We start from the raw sequence: 24,695 nt of genomic DNA on the forward strand, positions 1-24,695 counted from the left end.
GACCTATTCTGCTTTTTAAGGAATTCTTTTCTTCAGTGAATTTTTGTACATTTTTTATCGTTAGGTTTTTTAAAGTATAATTTTCATTAATATTTTTTGATCTTCTTTTACTAAGCATTTAATTTTCTTTTTATTATTTTCTTGCACAACTGTAATTTCTTTCCCAATTATTCCCTCTACCATTCATATCTTTAAAAAAATTTCCCCCAGGAATTCTTGTTAGGCTAGGTTCCAATTAGTATTTTTTATTTGAGACCTTTTTTTTACATTGTAGTTCATTTAGGTTTATGTCTTGGTCTTACCTACCAACATAGTGCTTTAAAATCTTTATTATTATTATTATTTTTTTACTACATTTTGAGTTCAGATTTGCCTTCTTCTTTCCTCCTTCTTCCTCTTAAATGAGAGAAGATCAATGTTTAACATATATATTTGATAGATGTGGAACATACATTTCCATATGTCAGTTCTTTCTCTGAAAGTGGAGAGCATTTATCCTTCATAGGTGATTTGAATGTTCATATTACTCAGAATAGCTTAGGCATTTACAGTTACTCTTTGAACATTATTGCTTTTACTATATTTGATGTTCTCTTGTTTTTGCTTCATTCTTCCTTATTTTGCACAAATCTTTCCATTAAAAAAATCAATCTGCTTATTATTTCTTGCAGTATAGTAGTATTTCAGCACAATTATATATCACAGCTTATTCTTCTATTTCTCCAGTTGATGGGCATCCTTTAAATTTCCAGTTCTTTGCTACCACAAAGAGAGCTGCTATAAATATTTTAGAATGTGCAGGTTCTTTTCCTTTTTTCTTGATCAGATCTAATAGTGATGGCTGTTAGGCCTTCATTTTTGAAATGGACCAATGACATCATGATATTGGGGTTAGGGGACAGTGTGGAAAACTGTAGCTGATCAGTCCACTGAAAGTTCAGAAGACACTACTACAGCTTGGGCACAAATTGTCCCTTAGAACATTTAGATGGAGACTCGCACATCTGGATTTGCCCAACTCATATTAACTTTATGCTACGGTGCTCCTGCTTTGCCTGTGTTTGTCTCTTTGATGCAGACATGCCATGCTGTTCTGTGCCATTGTCTCCCATATCTCAAACTGATATTGAAGTTCTTTAGAGAGACCTTGACAGTGTATTTGTATTGCCTTTTGTGACCACTGTGTGAGCACTTACCTTTTGTGAGTTCTCCATAAAATAGTCTTTTAGGCAAATGTACTTTTGCCATTTGAATAATATGGCCAGCCCATTGGATTTGTACTCTCCGAAGTAGAATTGAATGCTTGGCAGTTCTGCTCGAGAAAGGACCTCAGTGTCTGGTATCTTATCTTCAGAAACTTCTTAAAGCAATGCAAATGGAAATGATTCAGTTTCCTGGCATGATGCTGGTACACTGTCCAGGTTTCACAGGCATACAACAATTAGACCAGCACTCTGTAGACCTTTAGTTTGGTAGGCAGCCTAATACCTCTTCTCTCCCATACTTTTCCTTTGTAGCCTCCTAAACTCCGATCTAGCTCTGGCAATACATGCATCAACCCCATCTAAATACACAGTCCTGGAAAGTATACTGCCAAGGTAAGTGAACTTATCCACAGCATTAAAATTTTCTCCATTTGCTGTAGCCAATAGTTCCATGTATGGATAGTGTGGAGAATCTCTGTTTTCTTGGTAGTGAGTTTCAAGCCATAATTAGCACAACTATCTGGCAGGGAATCGATCCATACTGTTCCTTATATCTCAACCTCAGAGGCTGCATTGAGTGCTCAGTCACCTGCAACAAATATACAAACTTTGGTAACTCTTTGGACGTAATTCCTATTTGCTCTCCAAAATCATTGAATCTGTTCAAAATTCTACCAACAGTATATTAAGTATTCCAAGTTTTCTGTATCCCCCTACTATTTGTCATTTTTCCTTTCTATCATTTTAGCCAGTCTGATAGGTGTAAGACAGTGTCTATGAGCTGTTTTAGCGGGCATTTTTCTAATGAAAAATATTTAGAGTATTTTTCATATGACTATATATAACTTTCATTTCTTCTTCTGAAAACTTCCTTATCATATCCTTTGACCAATTGAGAAATGACTCATATGCTTAAAATTTTGACTCAGTTCTCTATGTATTTGCAACATGAAACCTTTATCTGGAAACTAGCTATAAAATTCCACCCTCTTCTAACTCCATCCCATTTTCTGCTTTCCTTCTAATCATGGCTACATTGGTTTTATTTTTAATTACACTTTTAAAATTTAATATAACTAAAATTATCCATTTTATATCTTATAATGCATTTATTTCTTGTTTATTCATACATCCTCCTCTTTTTCATAAATCTGATCAGTAATATGTTCTGTGATCTTCTAATTTACTTGTGATAGCATCTTTTATGTTTCTCATGTATCCATTTTTCCTTCTTTGAAAATTGTGTAAGATATTGATTTATACATGGCTTGTGTTGGCCTACTTTTCAGATTTCCCAGCAGATTTTTACTGGATAGTGAGTTCTTGTCTCAAAAATTTAGATCTTTGTATTTATCAAATACTAGGGTATTATAACCAATTGCTACTGTGTGTTGCATGTATGTTACTCTATTCCACTCATCCATCATTCTGTTTCTTAACCAGTTCTAAGTAATTTTGACAATTAGTACTTTATAATAAGTTTAAGATCCAGTACTGCTAGACCTCCTGTCTTTACATTTTTTTTTCATAAATTCTTTTGATATTCTTGACCTTTTCTTCTTCCAAATGAATTTTGTAGTCAGGAAGTAGATTAGTTTAAGAAGAATTATCATTTTTATCATATTGACTTGGTCTACCCATAAACAATGAATATTTCTCTGATTATTTTTTTAATTTTAATTTAAAAAATGCTGGAAAAAAAGCAAAAAAAACAAAAAAACCAAAAACCAAAACCAAGGAAAGTGAGAAAAAAAAAAAAAAAAACCTCACGTATGCTTGAATCTATGTTCAGATTCCATCAATTTTTTTTTTTTTTTCTGGAAGTGAATAGCACTTTTTTTTCATCATAAATCCTTTATAATTATAGTTTTGAATCATTGTCTTAATCAAAGAAGCTAACTCAATCATAGTAAATTATATAATATTGCTCTTACTGTGTACAATATTCTCCTGGTTCTGCTCATTTCACTTTTCACTAGTTCATTCTCCAATTATTTAAATCTTTATTTGCATAAGAAATGTTTTATAATTATGTTCATATAGTTTTTGGATTGTCTTAGCAGATATATTCCCAGGTGTTTTATATTATCCATGGTTATTTAAAATGAAATAACTTCTTGAGAGGCTTGGTTGATAATATATAGAAATGCTTATGACTTATGTGGCCTTATTTTATATTCTGCTACTTTGTTAAAATAAATAATTCACTTTTTTAAGTTGAATCACTAGGATTTTCCAGGTATACTATCATATCATTTGCAAAAAGAGACAATTTTAATTTCTTCATTGCCCATGCTGTTTCCTTATTTCTTTTTCTTTTCATATTGCTATTGCTAGCATTTCTATTACAAAATTAAATGATATTAATGACAATGGGCATTCTTGCTTCACTCTTGATTTTACTGGAACGATTTCTGGCTTATTCCTATTACAGATAATGCTTGCTAATAGTTTTAGGTAAATGTTTCTTATTATTTTAAGAAAAACTCCTTTTAAACCTATGCTTTCAAATTTTAAAAATATGAATAAGTATAATATTTTGTCATAAGTTTTTCCCTCTGCATCTATTGATATAATCATGTGATTCCTCATTTTGTTATTGATATAATCAACTATGTTAATAGTTTAATTTATATTGAACCAGCCTTACATTCCTGATATGAATCTCACTTGCTTACTATGTAAATTCTTTATGATATATTGCTTCAATATTCATTAATGAAATTTGTCTACAATTTTCTTTCTACCTTTTTGCTTTTTCCTGGTTTAGGTATCAACATCATATTTATTTCATAGAAGGTGTTTAGTTATACACTTTTTTTGCCCATTATTTCAAATAATTTATTTAACATTGAATTAGTTAATCTTTAAAACTTTGGTAGAATTAATTTGTAAATGCTTCTGGTCCTGCCAATTTTTTCTTGGAAGTTCATTTATAGCCCGTTCAATTTATTTTTCTAAAGTAGGATTATTTAGATATTCTGTTTTTTCTTTTGTTAATCTTAGTAGTTTATATTTTTATAAGTATTCTTCCATTTCACTTAAATTATTACATTTATTGGCATATACTTGGGCAAAATAATTCCTTGTAATTGCTTTAATTGGATCTTCACCCTATTTCATTTTTGATAATAATGATTTAGTTTTTTCTCTTTTTAAAAAAGTCATATTAACATTTTAACATTAAGACATTAACAATTAACAAACCGTTATTTGTCTTATTTTATTGTTTTTCTTCATAAAACAAGTTAGTTTTGTTTACTAATTTGATGATTTTCTTACATTCAATTTTATTAATTTCACCTTTAATTTCCAGGAATTTTTATTTGGCGTTTATTTGGGGATTTTTAATTTGTTCTTTTTTTTGTTATTGTTATTGTATACTCAATTTATTGATCTGCTCTTTCTCTATTTTATTGATGTAAGCATTTAATAATATTTTTCCTTTGATTACTGATTTTGCTACATCCCATAAGTTTTTGTATGTTATCACATTATTGATATTCTCTTCAATAAGATTATTTTTATGTGATTTCTTCTTTGACCCACTCATTCTTTAAGAGTAGCTCATTTAGTTTCAAATTAATTTTTAATCTGTTTCTATGATCCTTTACTAAATATAATTTTTTATTGCATTATGATTTCAAAAAGATGCATTTAATATTTCTGCCTTCCTACATTTAACAAAAAGATTTTTATGTACTTCAGTTTTTGTAAAAGTGCATTTACCACTGAAAAAAATGATATTTTCCTTTCTATTCCCATTCATTTCTCTCCAGATGTCTATTTAATAGACTCAGTTATCTCTGTTTTATCTAAGATTCTATTAATCCTCTTGATTTTTTCTTACTTATTTTTTCATTAGATTTATTTAGTTCTGAGAGGAGCAAGTGAAAGTCTCCCACTATTATAGTTTTGCTATTTCTACCTCTAATTCATTTACCTTTTCCTTTATAAATTTGGGTGCTATAGCATTGGCACATAAATGTTTACTATATTTTTTCATTGTCTATAGAACCTTTGAGCAAAATGTAGTTTCCTTACTTTATCCTCTTAAATTAAATCTATTTTTTGCTTTGTCTGAAATCATGATTTCTACCCTGATTTATTTTTTAATTCAGCTATAGCATGATAAATTCTACTCCATCCCTTTATTTTTAGTCTATGTGCCCCTATTTTTTAATTGTATTTCTTGTAAACAATATATTGTCAAATTCTGTTTTTTGATGCATTCTGCTATTCATTTCTGTTTTCACCTGTATTCATCATCTGTTAGATGAGTTTATCTCATTTTCATTTAAAATTATATTGTCTAGTTGTATATTTTCCCTCACTGTTTATTTTCTTCTCTCCTCTTATCTTGTCTTTTCTCTTTTCTTTTCTTCCTTCTTCCTCTTCTTCCTCCTCCTCCTCTTCTTGTTTTTGTTCATCTTTTTCTTTCTCCTCCTCTTTCTCTTTCTGTCTCTTTCTCCTTTCCCTTATCAGAAAGTCTAATTTGCTTCTTACTACTGCCTCAGCGATTCATAAATCCTTTTGAATTGCTTCCCTTATTTTATCCCCTTATACGCTTTATTTCTTGACCTTCTAAGAGTTCTTCCCTTTTCCTATTTCCTTGCCTTCTTTTTTCTTTGTAAGTTAAGGAGAACCTTTATACCCAACTAAATGCGTATGTTATTCCTTCTTTAACCCAGTTTTGATGAGAATAAGTTTCTGCAAAAAAACATCATTCACTCCCTCCATTGAATTAGTCTGTCTATTTACTCCTCTTTCATATGAGATGATTTGCTTCATTTTACCTTTTTGTACTTTTGTATTTTTATAAAATATTAAAATTTAAGATTATCGCATCATAATCAACTTGACCCCAAGCCATCTTTCTATGTATATACACTTTTGAATGACCCTAATAATGATAACATTCTTTAAGAATTACAAATATTACTTTCCCAGTTAAGAAAGTAAATAGTTTAATCTTAATTAAATTCTTTATAATCTTGCATGTTTATCTTCTTATGTATCTCTTGATTCTTTTATTTTTAAATTTAGTTCTTTTCCTCAAGAATATCTAAAAGTTCTTTAATTCATTAAATATCTATTTTTCTTTTGCAGGATTACATTCAGCATGGGTTATTCTTAAATGCAAACCCAACTCCAATTCTCATACTCCATACCTTTTAGTATTTTAATGTAGAAGCTGCTGAATATTGTGTTATCCTGATTATAGTTCCACATTATTTGGGTCATTTCTTTCTAGTAGCCTGCAATATTTTTCTCCTTTACCTGGGAGTTTTGAAATTTAGCTATAATGTTCCTGTGAGTTTTTGTGTTGGGATTTCTTTCCAGATGTGATCGATGGATTCTTTCAATTAAATTTCAATTCAAATATTTAGCCCTTTAGTTCTAAAACTTGAGTACTTTTCCTTAATCACTTCTTGATGTATAATTTTTGATAATCATTTTAATATAATTAATGTATAATTAATTTAATATATAATTAATACAATTAATGTAACCATTTTTGATCATGACTTTCAGGTAGTTCAACAATTCTTGCATCATCTTTCCTCAATCTGGCAGTTGTTTTTCCAAAGAGATATTTTATGTTTTCAATTTTTTCATTCTTTTGATTTTGTGTTATTATTTCTTGATGTTTTATGAAATCATTGGCCTCCCCTTCCCCAATTCTAATTTTTAAGGAATTATTTACTTAAGTAAATTTTTTTGAATCTCTTTTTCCAATCAATTGACTTTCTTTTCATAATTTTATAATTTTCTTGCATTACTCTTATTTTCCGCCCCCCCCCCCTCCAATTTTCCCAATCTCTTATTTTTTTTTTTAACATCCTTTATAAACTCTTCCAAGAACTCTTTTTGGGCTTGTGAATATGTTATATTTTTATTTGAATCTTTATAAGTAGTTGTTATGACTATATTGTTTTCTGAGTTTGAACTCTGATTTTCTTTATCATTAGATAGTAACCATCTATGGTTGGATTCTTTTTCTATTATTTATTCCTTTTTCTTTTTTTTAAACAACATATTTCTTAGCTTTTTGGATTGGGTTTTGCTCCTGGGGAGTAGGGGAAGGTTTTTTACATTTTCATTTTCTGAGCTGTCCAAGAGCTTTTATCCTTTTGGTTTTTCCCATGTGCTACAATCCAAGTCCAAGTATGGTCATTGCTCTTCCAGGTTACACATTAGTTTATGAGTGATTTCATGTATTCTTTTACTCTCCTGAGCTGCAACCAAAGCCCTTACACCATTGTATGGCAAGTGTTCTCACTTCCCTAAGTCCCAGAAATGGCCCCATATCTGTTGCCAGCAGAAGCCAACCAATTTCTCCTGATGAGCTCCCCTACCCTAGTATTTCCCTTATTAGATCCTTACCTCAACATGCTCCAGGTCCTGAATCCTCTGGATGCAGCACTGCTACTTCCAGATCTTGTTGTTGGTGATCATGCACATTTCACTTTCAGCCAGACCACTAACCCCTAACATCCTCCCATCCCTTCTTAAAGAATGATGACTGCTTTTCTCTTAACTTTCTAACTGCCACTCTAAAATTCACTTTGAGGCATTATTTTAATAATTTTTTAATTTTAATTAATTTTTTTGGAGAGAGATTTCAGAAAGCCAGATAATCTTCTGCCTCATTTCATCATCTTTCCATAATTCTCTCTCATAGTGGTTTTTTAATGGTTGTTCTTTTATTGTTGTTGTTGTTTGCTCCCTTTTTAGCCTTTCTTTTTTTTTTTTTAATTCTACTTTTCAAAATGTGTTTTCTTCAGTGGATTTTTTTTTTTTTGGCATTTGACCTATTGTGTTTTCTGAAGGCATTGTTTTTTTCAATCAATTTTTGTATTTCCTTTTCCAAGATGTTGACTCTCTCACTTGCATACTTCTCATTTCTTTTCTCATATTTCTTTTATCTCTCTCTTTTAAAATATTCTATGAGCACTTCCAAGAAGCCTCTTTGGGCTTGAGACCAATTCATATCACTCTTTGAGATTTCCCTTGTGGGCATTTTGTCTTCATCTGAGTTGATAGTTTGGTTTTCCCTGTCATCATAGTTCTATAGTTAAGGTTCTTTTCTGTTTCTTGCTCATTTTCTTCTTTCCTTCCTTCCCTCCTTTCTTTTTTTCTTTCTTTCTCTCTTTATTCTTTCTCTCTCTCTCTTTCTCTTTCTTTCTTTTCTATTTTGTGATTTTTAAGATTGAACTCTGCTACTGGGGTGCAGGGAGTACTGTCCCACGCTTTTTGTGCAGCTGATCTTGCCTTTGAGCACAAGGCCCCTTGTGTTTGGTAACTTTCTCATAGCAGAGGAAAGTACTACCTGGTCAGTGGGTCTCTCTCTCTCTCTTTCTCTCTCTCTCTCTGTCTCTCTCTCTCTCTCTCTCTCTCTCTCTCCTCTCTCTCTCTCTCTCTCTTTCTCTCTCTCTCTTTCTCTCTCTCTCTTTCTCTCTCTCTCTCTCTCTCTCTCTCTCTCCTTCCCTCCCTCTTCCTCCCTCCCTCCAGCAAAAGCCTGATTTCCCACACTGGCAATTTGCCTTCTGTGCTAGGATTGGAGGCTACCCCTACCCCCCAGCCCCAAGTGTGCTCTGCTATTGAGCCAGGATTGATGGTCTCAGTTGCTAGTTTGCTGTGATTAAGACCCTCTTAGTGGTTTTGCTGGATACCATCTGAATTGGGCTGAAACACCCCTTTCACCCCAGTGAGACTGCCCTTTCTTGAAGTCCTTCTATCTATCTTTAGCTGGAGAGAGGTTTCATTATGTTATTCTGTTCATAGACTTGGTTTCATGTGGTTTTAGAGGGAAACTAGAAAAGCTTGAGCGACTTCTTGGCATTACTCCGCCATCTTGGCTCTGCCCTTGGAACCTTTTTCAGCCTATTTCTGGACTTTGAACTTTATATTAAAATTGGGCTCTGACCACTTGGAGGGGTGGAGGCAAAAAATTTCAGGATTTGTTGTGCTGCTCTTTTGAGAACTAATTCTGGGGGTCTGCAAGTTTTGGGTGCTTCCAAGGTGGTATGAAGCTGGGACAGATGCCATCATTGCGCTCTTAGTCTGTGAATGGGCCTGTTGAGGCTCCCCCAAATCTCAGTGTATAAAGGCCCCCACAGACCCTACAGGCAGATCACGAGTGGGCCATACCGTGGATCTTCCTGTTTCCATGCAGCAGAAGCCAGACCGTGGCCCAGGGACGCCCCACTCATGGATGCTATTTTCCTTTCTGTCCCAGGGAGGTGATACGAACAGTCGTGAATTCTGTGGATTTGGGGAATTTGAATTCCCCAACTACTGGGATCAAGGCAGATGTAAGGCCTCATTCTTCACCTCTTGGAATCACTACCCCTAACACTGGCAGAAGTCTTGTCAAGTCATCTTCATGTAAGTACCCAGGGCTGTTAGAAAAGCAGGGTCAGTGAGGTTTGGGTTTCAAATCGGTCACTGCTGGCTTGGTGGTCCTGGAAAGCCATGTTCCCTCTGGGACTCGGTTTCCTCATCTGGAAAATGGCACATTTGGGGAGACTTTTGTTGGAGGTGCCTTCCGTGCTGACATTCTGGGATTCCAGTCTTTGTATAGAATAGAACACATGGAGTCACGGTGGTATTGCTTTCATTGATGCCGGAAGGGGAAATTCCTTGTTCTCTCCTGTCCTCATTTTAGGTGACTGAATCTAACTGAATGGTTTTCCTCTCTGAGACCATCAGCAGTATTTTCTGGGACAACTTTTCCCTCTATGTGTCATACTGGTCTACAATGAGGGAGGAGAAGGAGGAGGAAGAAAAGGAGGAGAAAGAGGAGCACAAGTGTCCTTAGATCAATACATGGCTTTCCGCTGAAAAGAGGGAGAGCAGAACTAACGGGATTAATGGATGCCGGCAGGTTCATCCAGTGCTTGATGCCCAACTAGCCTCCTTTTCTACTTTCTTCTCAACTACCAGAGACTTTGCTTTGTCTCCCTCCCAAGAAGTGCTAGCAGGCTAATTGGATTTTTTTCTTTTACAAAGTATGTCCTGGTACCTTTTTAAAAAATGGTTTAACTTTCAAAGAAAGATAAATTAATTGATGGTGGCTTCAGGCCGGTCCCCCTAGAGGTTGAAACAGGGCCAAATCATTCAAAAGCAATTTTCAGCTTTTGGGAACTTGGGGAAAGAAAAAAGATTGGAGGCCTGGGAATGAAATCTTTCCCATCCCTCAATGCGAGGCTTCTGGTGACCTCCCCTTCCTTCCTGGCTGAGAATCTTTCTCCCCCTCCCCCTCCCAGACTCACCCCTGATGGCCCCGGGCCGGAGGGGACACGAAGGTTCATGTTACCTACCTGCGTGGCGGGACCGGATGACGCTAAGACGCGACACTCCCGAGACGAACCATTTGTCCCCAGTTTACAAATGAATCCCCACTGTCCCAGCACCCTCTGTGATTTTAGGCTAACAGTATTTTAGCTCAGTTAGTTTCCATGCTCCTGGCACCGGCCAGCATCGCTTGGATGGGGACCAGCTTGCCAACATCTCTATTCTGATATGGCGCCGGCCCCGGCCATGGCCCAGGTGGGAGCGGAAGGCTTGGCCTGCGCCCCCTGAGCCGATGCACCTCTTCTCCCGTAGGTATGGAGGCGCACGCGCTCTCTGTTTCAGTCTTAAAATGGGAAAGGGGCCCAGGCAAGTTAAATACAATATAGAATAAAACTGATGGACACAATACAAAGGAAAACGTACAACATACAGTAATGCACGTAGTAGCAACAGCACCATGCAAACCAAATAATGTCATATTATCGTATCAAATATTACATAAAATGTAACATATACAACATATGCACACATGCACAATGAACACTTCATTATGTACATACACGTCGTTGGATATGTGTCTATGCAATAATAAATTCGTACCATGTGACAGCCCATCTTAGCGACAATGTTTACCGGACACAGCGTGTATGTATGTGTAATATATGTGTGATAATACACGTTATTATATGCATAATGGCCCATATGCACACTATGCACCAATGTGAAGTGCACTCTGTACAACAATATTCACAACACACCATGCACACGGGACCATATTACCACCATCACCCTCACTGGGGGGTTGTGTAGCGTTCCGCGGTCCTGCGGCCGGGCCCTGAAGGAAGCTCTGAGTTCCAGCCTCTCCTGACCCCAGGCTTGCCCCCTTTCCTTCACCCACACGCGCCCAAGAGAGCTGGGTACCGCGGGTGCACGTAAGGATGTCCCCGGCAGCCGCTACAGAAAGCACTAGCTCAGTGTCACGATGACTGGTCTGCTTGGCTGGGACGTGTAACCTTCCTCTGGAGGTGCTCCGGGGAGGACCTTCTCCTGGGCAGGGATTTCATCACCCCCTCCCCGCAGATGCTCCATCGGGTGCTCCAGCCCAAGCCTCTCCCCGACCTCCGCTCCTCCTCGGGCTGTCTGGAGCCGCCTCCGACACTCTCCTCAGCTTCCCTGATGGCTGGGGGCGCCTCCAAGGCCCCGCTCCCACTCTTAGCCTTCCGCTCCCCTCTGCCTCCCCAGCATCCCTCCTGCGAGTCCTCGTCTCCGCTCTGTGCCCGGGACCAATCTGGCCCATCCTCATCACCCTTTCCCCGGCTGGGGCAGCGGCCCTCCGACTGGTCTCCCCCCATGGCCCCCTCGCCGCTCCAGGACTCCCGCTGCTCGGCTGTTAGAGGGTCTCCCAAAGCGCAGTCCCGGTTCACCCTCCTGCTCATCCACTTGCCTGGTCCCCATTGCTCCAGGATCAAAACCCAAGTCCCCCATTTGGCCCTGCCAGCCCCCCGGCCCGGCCGACCCCAGCCTGCTGAGCCTGGTCCCTTAGCTCCTCCCCTCCGAGCATCCCTGCTGGGTCTCCGGGCCTCCCTCCCAGGCTCGAGCCTCTGCTCCCCTGCTTACCGACTCTCTTCTCCTCCATCAGAATGGGTCCCACTGCTTCTGCATCCGTTTGTAGCCCAGCCCCTCCTAAATGCTGCTCTGGGGTCGGAGGCCGGAGTGAAGGCCGGCTTTCCTGGCCCAGAGAGGCCCCGCCGCTCTCATGGAACATGATGGGCCCACGAGGAGGCTCCGGGACCGCGAAGCTCGGTTCTGAGGCAGCTGCTGACATTCTAATGACACTGTAGCTAGCTACAGGCAGACACTGGGAATGGCCCGGGGACCGCCAGGCTTTGGGAAGCCTCTGCAAGCAGCCCTGGCCATAGCAGGCCCAGGAGTTGGGGAGCAGAAGGCCGTGGGGCGCCTGCCTCCTTCCTTCCCTCCCCTGCCAAAGAGGACCAAAGAAAGCTGTGTGATGACTGGTTGTCCACTGCGATAATCGAATAAACCCAAAGAGCTGCCACGCGGGCTCTCTTAGCTGGGATCCAGTGTCTGGCAGGGTTCTCGGCCCCAACCAGGCTGGACCTAGAGACCCGATTGGGGCAGGGGAGGGGGCGGGTCCAGAGGGGAGGGCCAGGCCCGGGAGGCCTCGTGGCGCTGATGGGCCGGGAAAGCTGGCGTGAGCTGCCTGAAGCACCAGGAGGAGCTTTCTTACAGAGCCAGCATCCAGCAGGGCCGGGATGTGTCCCCAGGGAATGAGCTCCCCCTGAAGGCCTTCGCCGGGGGCCACCAAGTCACTTGTTACAGATGACTGAAGCCAGACAAGATGGCGCCCAACTCCCTTCCATTTTGAGATTGGGGGAACAAGGGCTTCAGGGAGCGCTGGGAGGCTTGCCGAGGTCTCCCTCCTTCCCACCCAGTGAGGGGCGGGCTTTGGGGTACGGTTGCTATTATCCCCATTTTATAGAAAAAGGGACCAAGGCTTCGAGAGAGGGGGAACTGACTTGCCATCCAAAAATGGCAAGAGGATTCCTTGGAGCCAGGTCTTCCGACTCCCAGCGAGGAGACTTTGCACCCCCTTGAGAGGGATTCGTTCAGTCTCTTGTTTGGCCGTGTCTGAATCCATCTAAGATCCCAGGTGGCATCGCGTCTGTGCCCAGAGGGGTTCGGTGACTCGGAAGTGGGGGTGAGGCGTGGGGCCCAACAATCCCCCCTCCTTCTCTACTCGCCCTCGCATGGGTGTTCTAGGGGAGACGGAGCTTTCCTAAAATCCGTTTTATGTCTGCCCGGAGCTTAATAAGTGATGGACAGAGCTAATAAATAAACTGTAATCACAAAACCATTTACAGCCTTGTGTGTAAAAGCCCAAGATTTACCAGCCCACAAACATTCTTTCCCGCCTTCTCTTTCTCCCTGGTAGCTAATAAAATAAATGAAATTCCATGGTAAAAGAAAATTAAGTCATTTGTTACTAATTTGTGCCATCAGTGGGCACATGTGTATTTACCCGTAGTGTCCAGGCCCCCCTCTCTCCCATTTTTAGCCAGAAATGGAGCGTGTGCGTGTGCCCACAGACATGTAGCCTGTGGAGGGGCCTATGGGCCAGATTTATCCCCGGCCGGCTCTTCCCAGCCGACTCGCTTTGCTGGACCCCTGCCGGGGAGACCGTTAGCGGCTGCCGGGTGCTGTGTTTGAGGAGAGACTGTGGCAAGGGGAGGACACGGACAAGGACTGCCCTGTGTCAGCCTGGGGGAGACCGGGGCAGGTCACGTGGAGGAGGGGCCGGCTTTTCTGGGTGGCTTCAAGGCTGGCCTAGGGCAAGGGGGTGTCAACGATAGGAAACGATCTGCAGAACCAGGGATCAGAGCTTTCCCCAGCGACTTTTGTTTCTAGTGTTGTGCTCACAGGAGTTGCCTCATAAATGTCTGTCAGTTGTTGGTTGTGTGTGTAGCTGTTGTTTCCCTGGTAGAATGTAAGTTTCCTGAGCGCGGAGGGTACCTCCGGCCCCTAGCACTGCCCCGTGCACACAGTAGGCACTCACTGCGTGCTTGTGGGCCGGTCGGTCGCAGGGCAGCCAGCAGAGGCTGGGAGCCGTGGGAGACGTTCCCTCACGACCCGGCAGGAAGCCCAGCTTCGCTCAGGGAGGTCACCGACTTTAATGAGACCGAGTTCTGGATGAGCCTGTTGAGCTGTGGGGACCTCGGTTTCGTCTCCGTGCCCCAGAAGCGGGCAGGGGGCACTAGCAGAGCTCCAGGGACTCCCGCTCAGAATCCTAGAACCGTTACGGCCGAGCCTTTTCACTCCCCACGTGGGGGGGTGACCTCCCCCTCTTAGCCCTTCATTGCTCCCTGGTCTCCCGCCAAGGAGAGTGGACCCAGGGGGGACTCTGGAGAATGGGCGGAGAGGATCCCGAGGGGGGGAAATAAATGTCGTCATCATCTTTGTGTTTTCTGGGACCCTCAGGAACCCCCGAGTCATTTCTGGTTGTGCAGATTCCCCTCTCTCCGAAGTAGATGGACAGCTTGGGTTTTGTGCCTGGGGGTCCCCAGGGAGGGAATACCAAAGAGCAGCTGCTGTGGTCCTCGGCCCTCCGAGCCCCAGCGCTGTCTGGGGCCTCGGCCATGACCCACGGCCCCTCCACTGCTGGGACTCGGCCGCTACGGGGAGGCGCTGGGGAAGCTGAGCCGGCCGGGCCGCTCTGAGCGCGTCTCGGTTTTCTGTTGTAAACACGTTTATTAAGCGGCTGCTTCTGTTTTCCAGCTATAAGTGTTGTGAATCCTGTCTTGTCCTTTGCCGATCTTGACCGAATCTTCTTTCAAAAAATTCTCAAAAAAGAAGATGAACTGAAGAAGGCGTTCAGCATCATTGATTCCGAGCAAACACTGAGGGTGACCAAGAGTCAGCTGAGAAGGATAATCGAAGTTTACCTTCTGCCTCTCACTAGAAAGCAGTTTAATGAAGTGTTATCACAGGTAAGGACGGGGAGGTGGGGACCACCCCCTGCTGGGGCCCTAACCCTCCTTTCCTTCTTGTCCTGTGCATGCTGCCTGGTCCTTCAGGGTGTTGTCAGGGAAACGAGGGAGCAAGGGACCAGGATTGGGAGGGAGCTCCCCATAGGGCTTTCGTTGCCTCATCTGTAAGATTAAAGGGTTGGACCAAACTCCATCAAGCTCTGACATCCCCTGTTCTAAGTCCCTTCCCAGCTCTGACATCCCCTGTTCTAAGCTCCCTCCCAGCTCTGACATCCCCTGTTCTAAGTCCCTTCCCAGCTCTGACATCCCCTGTTCTAAGCTCCCTCCCAGCTCTGACATCCCCTGTTCTAAGTCCCTTCCCAGCTCTGACATCCCCCGTTCTAAGCTCCCTCCCAGCTCTGACATCCCCTGTTCTAAGCTCCCTCCCAGCTCTGACCTCCCCTGTTCTAAGCCCCCTCCCAGCTCTGACGTCCCCTGTTCTAAGCCCCCTCCCAGCCCTGACCTCCCCTGTTCTAAGCTCCCTCCCAGCTCTGACATCCCCTGTTCTAAGCCCCCTCCCAGCCCTGACATCCCCTGTTCCAAGGCCCCTCCCAAACTTGACCTTTTCTGTTCCAAGGTTCCCCTCCCTCAGATGTTCTCCGTTCTATAGGTTTGCCATCGCTTTAATATCTTGCTCCCCTTTGAGCTGACTTCCTGTGAGGAAGCTCTGGGAAGAAGCCCGCTGTCATGTGACACAACTGCTTCCGTAGCAGGGCCTTCGTGGAACCCGCCCTCACGGCCCTTACAATCTGGTCAAATAGAAAATAAATCTGGGTGATACAGTGAGAGCGGAGGGGCAGCCGGAGTCCCGGGGAGGGGGCGCTGGCTCTGGGAGTGGGAATCCCCCAGTTCAGATCCAGCCTCAGACACTTCTCAGCGCTGTGACCCTGAAAGAGCCCATGACCGATTTTTGCCTCAGTTTTCTCATAAGTAAAACAAGTGGAGAAGCAAATGGCAGATTACTCCTGTAACTGCCCAGAAAACCCCAAAGGGCGAAACCCCAAAGGGATCATGGAGGGTAGGATGTCACTGAGCAAGCGGTGGCAAGAACGTGCACTGGGTGGTTAGTGTGGTCAGAAAACACACACACACACACGTGCACACTGTACACACACATACACAACACACACTGTACACATGTACACACACATATACAACACATTGCACACATATACACAAACACACAACACACAATGCACATTCACAAAAAGCATGCAAGTGCACACACACCACATACATACACACATGCACACTACACACATACATATACACAACACACACACGCACACTCACGCGCACACACACACACACACACACACACACACACACACACACACAGACTCCCGTGGTTGTAGACGATACGGTAGCCGGTGTGTTAGCTGGGCTTTGGACCCTGGGACTCTGGATTCTTCCGAGGCTGTTCCACTTCTCTGAGACTTCCTAGGCGTCTCTGATGCGATCTTGCTCCACCTCCACTTGACCAGCAATCTGCTTGCACCCTCTTGGACAGGGGCTTGCCCAGCTGCTGTGTGCACCCTCTGGGGATGGGGAGCTCATTACCTCCTGCCTGAGGCCCCCCCTTCTCTTTCTGAGACAACTCTTGGCGAGAGGAAGTCTTTTCTGATCCAGAATCTCTGTGGGTGTCTCTGTCCTTCCTCCTCCTTCTCTCCCGGGTCACCAGAACCAGGCTAATCTCTGGGTGCTGTCAGTCCTCCCTGGGGCCCCTGATCTTCAGACTGGGGAGCCCTGTCTGCTCCAGATGCTCTCCTTCCCCCCATTTCTGGCTCCCCAGCCACCGGCCATCCCTTCTGAGCAGTTTATCACGGTCTGCAGAGATTGGAGCCGGGCCTGCCGCCCACAGAAGCAGCCCCCCTCAGCCAGGCTCTCACGCAGGGGACAGACCCCGCCAGCAGGATTCGGCGGCCATTCTCGAGTGGCTGAGTCACTTGCTATGAAAACAAACACGCAAAGACAGATTTCTGGCAGGCTTCATTTCACTCTTGACCCGGGGCCTTGCCGTTTCCTGTCCTGACTTCCCCAGCTTTTCCTAGCTGCTTCCACCCTCACAGCTCCTGTCTCTGAAAGCCCCCCTCATCATCCCAAAAAGGGAGCCGACTCCCCAGGGACACTGCAGGACTCCTCCGGCCCCGGTGGTCTGTCCGCTGGTGCTGATTGAGACCCCTCCCACTCTAGCAACTGGTCATCCTTTCAGCCCCTTCCAGCCCGGGCCTGCTGGGCTAGCTCCCCGAGCATTTGGGCTCCTTCTCCAGGCCTTCCCGGGTCAGTCGTGAGAGCCTGGGCTCTGCTGCAGAGCCTTGAGAAGGAGGAGGAGGGGAGGAGCTCTGCTCCGATGTAAGGAAAGTGGCAAATGTTCCCCCAACGTGCAGTCCCGGCCCGTCGGAAGAGACAGCCTGAGCTCGGCCTATCGGGCTTGTGCAGGCCGGCTTGCAACAGATGCTTTCTGGAAATAGAAATGTTCCCTGCAGGGCCTCAGGCCGGGGGGCTTCCGCTTGTGGATCGGGGCAATAGGAGCTAGATTTTCGGTCGGCATGTGCCCCTTGTAGACGACCCTCTGCTAGGGCTGGGGGGCAAAGCTGAAAGAAGTCCCACCACAGCCCCAGCCTTCCTCAGTGTGCGGCCTAGAGAGAGGCAGATACTGCAGTTGGACCAACCTGACATGTGGCGATTGAAATGCCGTTATTATTATTGATTATAACCAAACCCAGGTCCGGACTCCCAGTCCACGATCTACATCCTCTCACCTGGAGGAGGAGGGGCCAGTGGCTTCCTTAAATAAAGGAAGTTGCCGCTGCAGAGTGGCCTGTTGAGGGTTGGCCAGTTTCCCAGTGGGACCGGGCTAGTGGAGGGCCCGCCGCTATCCTTCCCGCCTATCGCCAAAGCAAGTACTGGGAAGGCCCCAGGGGCGCTCAGGGCTGTCTGTGAGAGGAGTGGCCCAAGGCTACAAATTCTGGGTCTCCTGTGGGGACCTGTTCAGCCGGGGAGACGGGCTTTGTCATTCTCTCGCCCATCGTAGTCGTCCCCAAGCCTGACGGCCACACGTGATGAGCAGAGATTGCACATGTTCTGTGCCTAGAGTCCGAGGGGCCGCTGAACCTGGAGGGAAGCAGTAGCAGTGTTTAGAAGGAATGGCTGAAAGAACTGGCACTATTTAAGACAGAGAAGAGAAGACTAGGGGGCTTCAATATCTGAAGGACTATCATCTTGAAAATGGATCAGATGGGTTCTGTCAGGAACTCTGGAGCATTGGGTGGAAGGCAGAGAATGAAGGCATTGTCCCAGATTGTGAGATGGCTAGGATGGGGACCCTCAGGCCAAGATCCAGTGGTCCCTGAGGGGGAATGGAGTAGTAGGGACTCATGTTTCTGATATCTCCTTCCTGTCCCTGCTGACTCCTTGTTTTAATTCTGCTCCTTCACTTGCTTTGTTATTACTTAACCTCCCTCCACTCATAGATCCCTCCCATGTCTTCTTCCCACACCCTTTGCTTCCCCCTCTGCCCATCCCTTCCCCTTATTTCTTTATAGATTTTGGAAGGTGCTATACCCTTCGTGACATATGTGTAGGTTTTCAGAACAATGAATCCTCCTCCTCCCTTTAATGCTTCTGTGTCTGTTCTTCTGCACTTCATTTGTATAAATCATTCTTTTGAACTATCCAATTGCTGATATCAATCTTAAACATATGCTATACATTTCCATGTAATAACCACAAATAAGTTATCCATGTTAAGTTCTTTGAAATTAATCTTGGATATTGGTTCTTATATGTTAAATTTTCTCTTGAATTTGGGTTTGGTTGAAAGAAAATCCAGAAAATCTGCAAGTTTGTTGAATGTCCTTTTTTTCATTCAATATTACAGATAGTTTGTTGGATATGATATTTTTCATCATGGACTTAGTTCTTTTGATTGCCAGCATATATGATTCTAGGACCCGTGGTCTTTTATTGTGGCTGCTGCAAAGTCCTGTACAATTCTAATTGTAGATCTGGTGTATTGGAGTAGTTTTTTCCTTGTTTCTTTTAGAATTTTCTCTTTGATCTGGGCTTTTTGAAATTTAGCAATAATATTCCTATGTGTTTTCCATAGAGGATCTCTTTGAGGTAGTGTTTGGTGGATTTTTTTTTTCTATTTCTACTTTCCCCATATGTTCCATTACTCCAGGACAATTTTCTTGAATTATTTCTTGCATTATTGTGTCAAGGTTCTTTTTTCTGGTCACAGATTTCAAGTAGTTTAACCACTCTTATTTATATTTTCTTTTCTTGATCTGTTCTCCAAATCTGTTGTTTTTCTTATAAGATGTTTCACATTCTGTTCTATCTTTTCATTCTTTTATTCTGTTTTGTTATTTCTTGGTCTCTTTCACTAGCTTTCCCTTGCCAAATTCTAATTATCAAAGAGTTATTTTAGTCTTTAAGACTCTTTTCTAATTGGATAACTTTTTCCATATCTTTTTGTTTTTCTTGGATGGTTTTTATTTATTTATTTTGGTTTTTCTTCAATATCTCTCATTTGATTTTAAAACACTTTTTAAAGTTCTTCTATGAATTCTCTCTGAGTAGGGAGCCATTTAATGTTACTCTTTGGGGTAAAAGAAACTTTCTTTTACTTCAGTGTCCTCCTCTGAAGATGAACCCTCGTCTTCCCTATTTCCATAGTATGTTTCAAGGGTTAGATTCTTTCTTCTTTGACAATTCACTTTTTTTTAAAATGAGAAATATTAGGGTAAGCAACTCTAATCTGGGGTGAGGGGATGAAGTTTCACTTCAGCTCTCCTCTGTGACCTGAAACTCTAAAGCAAGAGCTCACTACTCCTGCAAGTGCCCATAGCCATCAGTGTTCCGCTCCCCTGCTTCTGCACTCCTGGTGTGCTGGTTCCTTCTCTGCTTCTGCAGCACAGCTGGGCCTGGTGTTCTTAATCTTAAGAGAGACTTAGACCCCCGGCTCCTCATCTGTCCAGGAAGTAAAAGTTCCTGTGCTTCCTGCTGAGGCTCCAGCCAAACCCAGCTAGCCCCAGGGTCCCCACCCGATGTTTTTCTGGAGTCAGCCTGGAGGTGTGTGCACTTCACACTGGTCAATCCCTGGCCCAGGGTCTGTCTTCAGATATTCTTGGGTTGTACAGGAGGACCCTGTTCTGCCCCAAGTTTTTTGATTTTTCACCAGCTTATGTTCGCCTTGAGGCACAAGTTTGTTCTATGTATGGGGGAAATCTGGAGAGCTTGAAATTGACTGACCTGCTTCATCCATCTTCCCAGAATTCTCCTCCATGCTTCTGGCCTGGATGGGGCCAGGTGACTCTGAGTCCTCTCCCGACTGTGATTCTAGGAAGCTTCCCAGGTACTGTGGTTGGTAGAATCAGTGAATCCATCCCTGTCCTGCTTTTATTAGGCTAAAAAAGCCAATGGAGAGAAAAAACAAGCATTCAAAGATTGACTCGGGAGCAGAGCTAGGGAAAAGGATGCTGGCAGAAATGAATTGAATGGATTGATCTGTCTCTTCCAAATTTGCATCCATTTGGAGTGTGGGCTAATTGCTTGGACTTGTAAACCCTCCTTTCTACAGTAATGGAAATTGGAGTTCATAGATATGTTTGGATGGGAATCAAAACATATTTATACTCAGTTTATTGTTTTCAGAAACCAGTGACTATAATATAGATAAGGCAGAATCTTTTCTTGCTCCACATTTTTACTGGAGGACAGAGAGTCCCCTAGGCCCTCTGAGGTGCTGTTCTAGATTCTGCTGGGTCCTCAGCCCCTCAGGAGCTGCTGGACATCTAAACTAGCCATCTAAGAGAACATGCACACTTGGATTGCTGGGGATTTCTGGTCCACTTGATTGCTGAAAGGGATGGTGAGCCTCTGAGTCAGTGGTCTGCCATGCAAATCAGGAGTGTGAAGACTGGTTCTGGGTTTCCCTCTTTTGGCCACAGTCACTTTACTGTTGTTTATCTTGCATTGTAGATACCCCTTACCAGCAATGGGGAAGTGCCCTACTTGGAGTTCCTGGCCAGGTTTGGCAGACTGATTACGAACGTGAATTCCCTCAAAAGGTAAGGAATGGCTTGCTTTAATGGAATCCAGTGTTGGCCCTATGGCTTCTATGAACATATTGAGAATAGAGACAGGTGTAGATGGTCTCCTTGGATGCCTCTTGTTGGCTTGAAGTGTCCCTGGCTGTAGGAGTTGGACCAGAGAGGTTCAGAGTCATAGCTTCTCCCTCTGGTTCTGATGCCTCATCAGGTGCTGCCCAGCTGGCAAGGCTGTGAGTGCCAATCTAGTGGATGGATTGGTTCTGTCAGAGAACCAGCCCAGCTGGGGATGGGCAGGCCCAATCCCAGGGCAGCGGTCACTGACTCATGATGGCTTTTGGCCACGGCACTTCACATAGTCTCTGCTGAAGGGCCAGGTCCATGAGAATCTGTGAAATGCTTATTCTACCAGGTGAGGGGCAAGATGGCAGAGTACATGGAAGACAGCTTGGTCTCTGACTCAGACTGTGGGACCCTGAGCAAGTCATCTCCCCTCTGAGTTCCCTGAGTCTCTAGGATGCTAAGTTTTTCACGTTATGCAAGATTGAAAGTTGTCATTGTTAGTATTACAATTTATACTAATGCAGTAAAATATTCTGAAAAGTAACTCTAGGGCTAGTTCTCACTCTAAAGTCCAAGATTAGATGTCAGAAGATCCATAAACTTGGATGGGAAAATGACATCCTGATTTCACTCTACTTGGTCTATTTTGCAATCCTCCATATTTTATTTTATGATTTACATAAAGGGATGCATCTATGGGCTACTCCAAACCAACTGCCCATGGGGCACATGACACATGACCAAAGGGAAGAATCCTGTTTTAGAGCCAGAGAGCTGAGGTAAACAGAAGGCATATCAGTAATGAAGGACTTAAAAGAAGGAAGCAAAAAACAAATTTTAAATTCTTAAATTTGTATATGAGCCATCTGCTCTTTGTTTCCTCCTGAAAAGGCTTGGAGGGACGTGGTTTAAATCTAGGAGGAACTCACAAGGTGTTTTGTTCAATCTCTTTGTTTTTTGGTGAAGGAAACTGAGGGGAAAGTAATCCAAGGTCAGGAAGATCAAACATCAGAGAGAATTGGACTTGGAGGAGGCCCCCAAAGTTCTTTAGACCAATTTCACAGATGAGGAAACTTAGGTTTATATTGGGAAAGTCATTTGCCTAAAATCACACAAATGACAGAAATGGGATTTGAACCCAGGTCCTCTGAATTAAAATTCAGTGCTCTTTGGGGATTTCCTAGTTCTAAATGATCATGTGACAAATTCACAATTACCATTCTTTTTGCCAAAAGATAGGATTACTTAGGGGAGGAAGTTACAGACAAAATAAGAAGTAAAATAGGCGCAGGAATGGCAAATATGAAATAAGAGTTGGGAGAGCATATAGGTAGACTAACCAGTTAGCCAGAGTAGGGAGAAAGATATCATTAGAGGGAAGGCATTATGAGGATGGAGAGAGAGTAACCTCCTAGTAGGCTCAGCCCTGAGAAGGACTTAGCAAAGATCGTCATCATAAGCAGATCTTTTATAGGGGAAATATAGCCTTCAGGTTTTCCAAGTGTAAAAGTTTGAAATTAAGAGGGAGGGGAGACAGCTCAGAGATGGGGGAGTCAAGGAGCCAGATGGACTGCACCTGGCAGACCAGGTCCCAGACCCATCAAAGACACACTAGTCAATATCCCAAAGGTTACTTCAAGGTGTCCAGAGTTTTAAGGAATAGATCAACAGTCCCATCTTCACAGCACTCTCTTTAATCAGAATAGTCTGGGAACTGGTTCTATCTGATAATAGCTGGGGGGGCTTCTTCCTGATGGGGGAAGATAGCTAATTCACATCAGTGATCTTGGCTTTGTGGTTTTAAAATATGCCAACAAAGCAAAACAGAAGCACAGAGGCAGGCCTTCTGTAAATGGGTCTCATTTTCCTCTGAAATGAGTTACAGTTTTAGCGAGGAAAGGAGGCTGACAGGGTCCTTCTGTTCTGCTCCAAGGAGCCCTTTGCAACATGCAGAATCTGCTGGAGGACATTTTCACCCCAAATAGCCCATGACCCTTTTGGAAGTTGGGATTCTTTTTGCACTGAGCTTAAGTCTTTCTCTTGCAACTTGTGTTCCTGCTCCTCCTGCCTCCTGGCAACAGCCTTGTCCTGTCTCTCAGGATGGAGAGGCCCTGGGTTGGAATCCCAGCTCCTCTTGGCAAGTTATACTTTTCCTGGGCCTCATTTGTAAAATGGGAGGAATAGACTAGTTTAAAGCTTCTTAAACTGTGGGTCATGACCCCATATGGAGTCTTAAAACAATGTGGGGGGTACAAAATTATGATTTGTTATCAGTGAATGTTGGGTCTGTGTACCTATTTGCCTGGGGGCATAGAAAGATTTCTTGGGATCACCAGTGGAGACAACTTCATGGCCTCCTTGTGTCTTTGCTTCTCCAAGATAAATATCCCTGATGTAGTATCTTAGCCCAGCCTAGAGGCCCCTCTCCTTCCCGGCTGTCCATCCCCAAAGCATCAAAGTCCTTCCTGGACTGCGACACCCAGAAGTGAAGCCAGCACCCCGGATGGAGTAGGACTAGGGCAGAGAGCATCTGTTCCCTGTTCCTGGACCTAATCATGGATCTGTTCCTAGGTGCCCTGCTCTCCCTTTCAGATTCTGCTTCTTAGAGGTGACCCTAGGAAATTCATTCTTGTAGGAAATTACGGACTCGTTACACCCTTTAAAGTGCATGCACTTCCCCATTTGCCATTGGGAGCTGATAACTGGCCAAAATTCAAAGTTAGCTATTTAGTTTAAGAACATCTCCTTTCTTCAAGCGAGCTTTCTTTTCCTAGGTGTACCCACCGCAGAGACACTCCAGAGACCTTAGCATAAGAATGATTTCCTAATTCCCACAGAGCAGGGTCTCGCATTCTTCCCATTCATGGGCGGTGACTCACCATTCGCTTCTGGAAGAGTCTGATGATTTTTGCTTTAAAGGGCCCCATCTTAATCTCAGATTTCATTCGAAGGGATTTTTGTTTGTTTTGCAAACATCTAAGTGCTCATTTGAGAAACTCCTTTTGGGGGGAAATGGAAGCTACCATCTGAGCTGGGTTCTAAAAGGGGGCTAAGAAAAGGACCCGGATTTTTGGATTTTTCTTTGTTTTGTAATAGGACCCACTGACCCTTACTTCCTGGGAGGTGGAAGAGATAGAGATCCCTCCCCGCTCTTTTTTTAATTGGAAAAGTTACATATATTTTATTTCAGCTGAACCTAAATTGGGCCTGGGCTGTGCTGGAGGACAGGCTTGGGTGATTTGAGGGTAGTGATCTTCCGGGCCTGCAGCCAGATCATGACAAGGTTCTGATGGGTCCTGGAAAAATTCCTTCCATCTCGGGAGCCCTTTATACATTTCAAAGCAGTTCTGGCCCAGCTCTGTGACTCACCCTGATGGCTGCCCAAGGCAATGGGACTACTTGGGTCTAGAGACTCATCACTTGACTGCCATGGGCCTTCCTTTGCCTGTCTGTCGATTGAGGGGCTGACTGGCCCTGTCCATCTGAGGCGCCTGCTCAAGGGGACCATTCAGGAGAGACAGAGCTGCAGT

The 24,695-nt window shown here is 43.6% G+C and overlaps 1 protein-coding gene across 2 annotated transcripts in view; it reads left to right on the plus strand.

The window, feature by feature from the left end:
• EFCAB6 (EF-hand calcium binding domain 6) overlaps positions 1 to 24,695 on the plus strand; it is a 198,007-nt gene that overhangs the window by 23,652 nt on the left and 149,660 nt on the right. For both annotated transcript variants that reach the window (XM_051962249.1, XM_051962251.1), the window contains exons 2-4: positions 9,448 to 9,596; positions 14,799 to 15,010; positions 21,035 to 21,123. In XM_051962249.1, the coding sequence (XP_051818209.1) occupies positions 9,448 to 9,596; positions 14,799 to 15,010; positions 21,035 to 21,123 (450 nt within the window). The remainder of the gene's footprint in view (positions 1 to 9,447; positions 9,597 to 14,798; positions 15,011 to 21,034; positions 21,124 to 24,695) is intronic.

Source organism: Antechinus flavipes, chromosome 5 (genome assembly GCF_016432865.1).
Source record: "Antechinus flavipes isolate AdamAnt ecotype Samford, QLD, Australia chromosome 5, AdamAnt_v2, whole genome shotgun sequence".
NCBI lineage: Eukaryota > Metazoa > Chordata > Mammalia > Dasyuromorphia > Dasyuridae > Antechinus > Antechinus flavipes.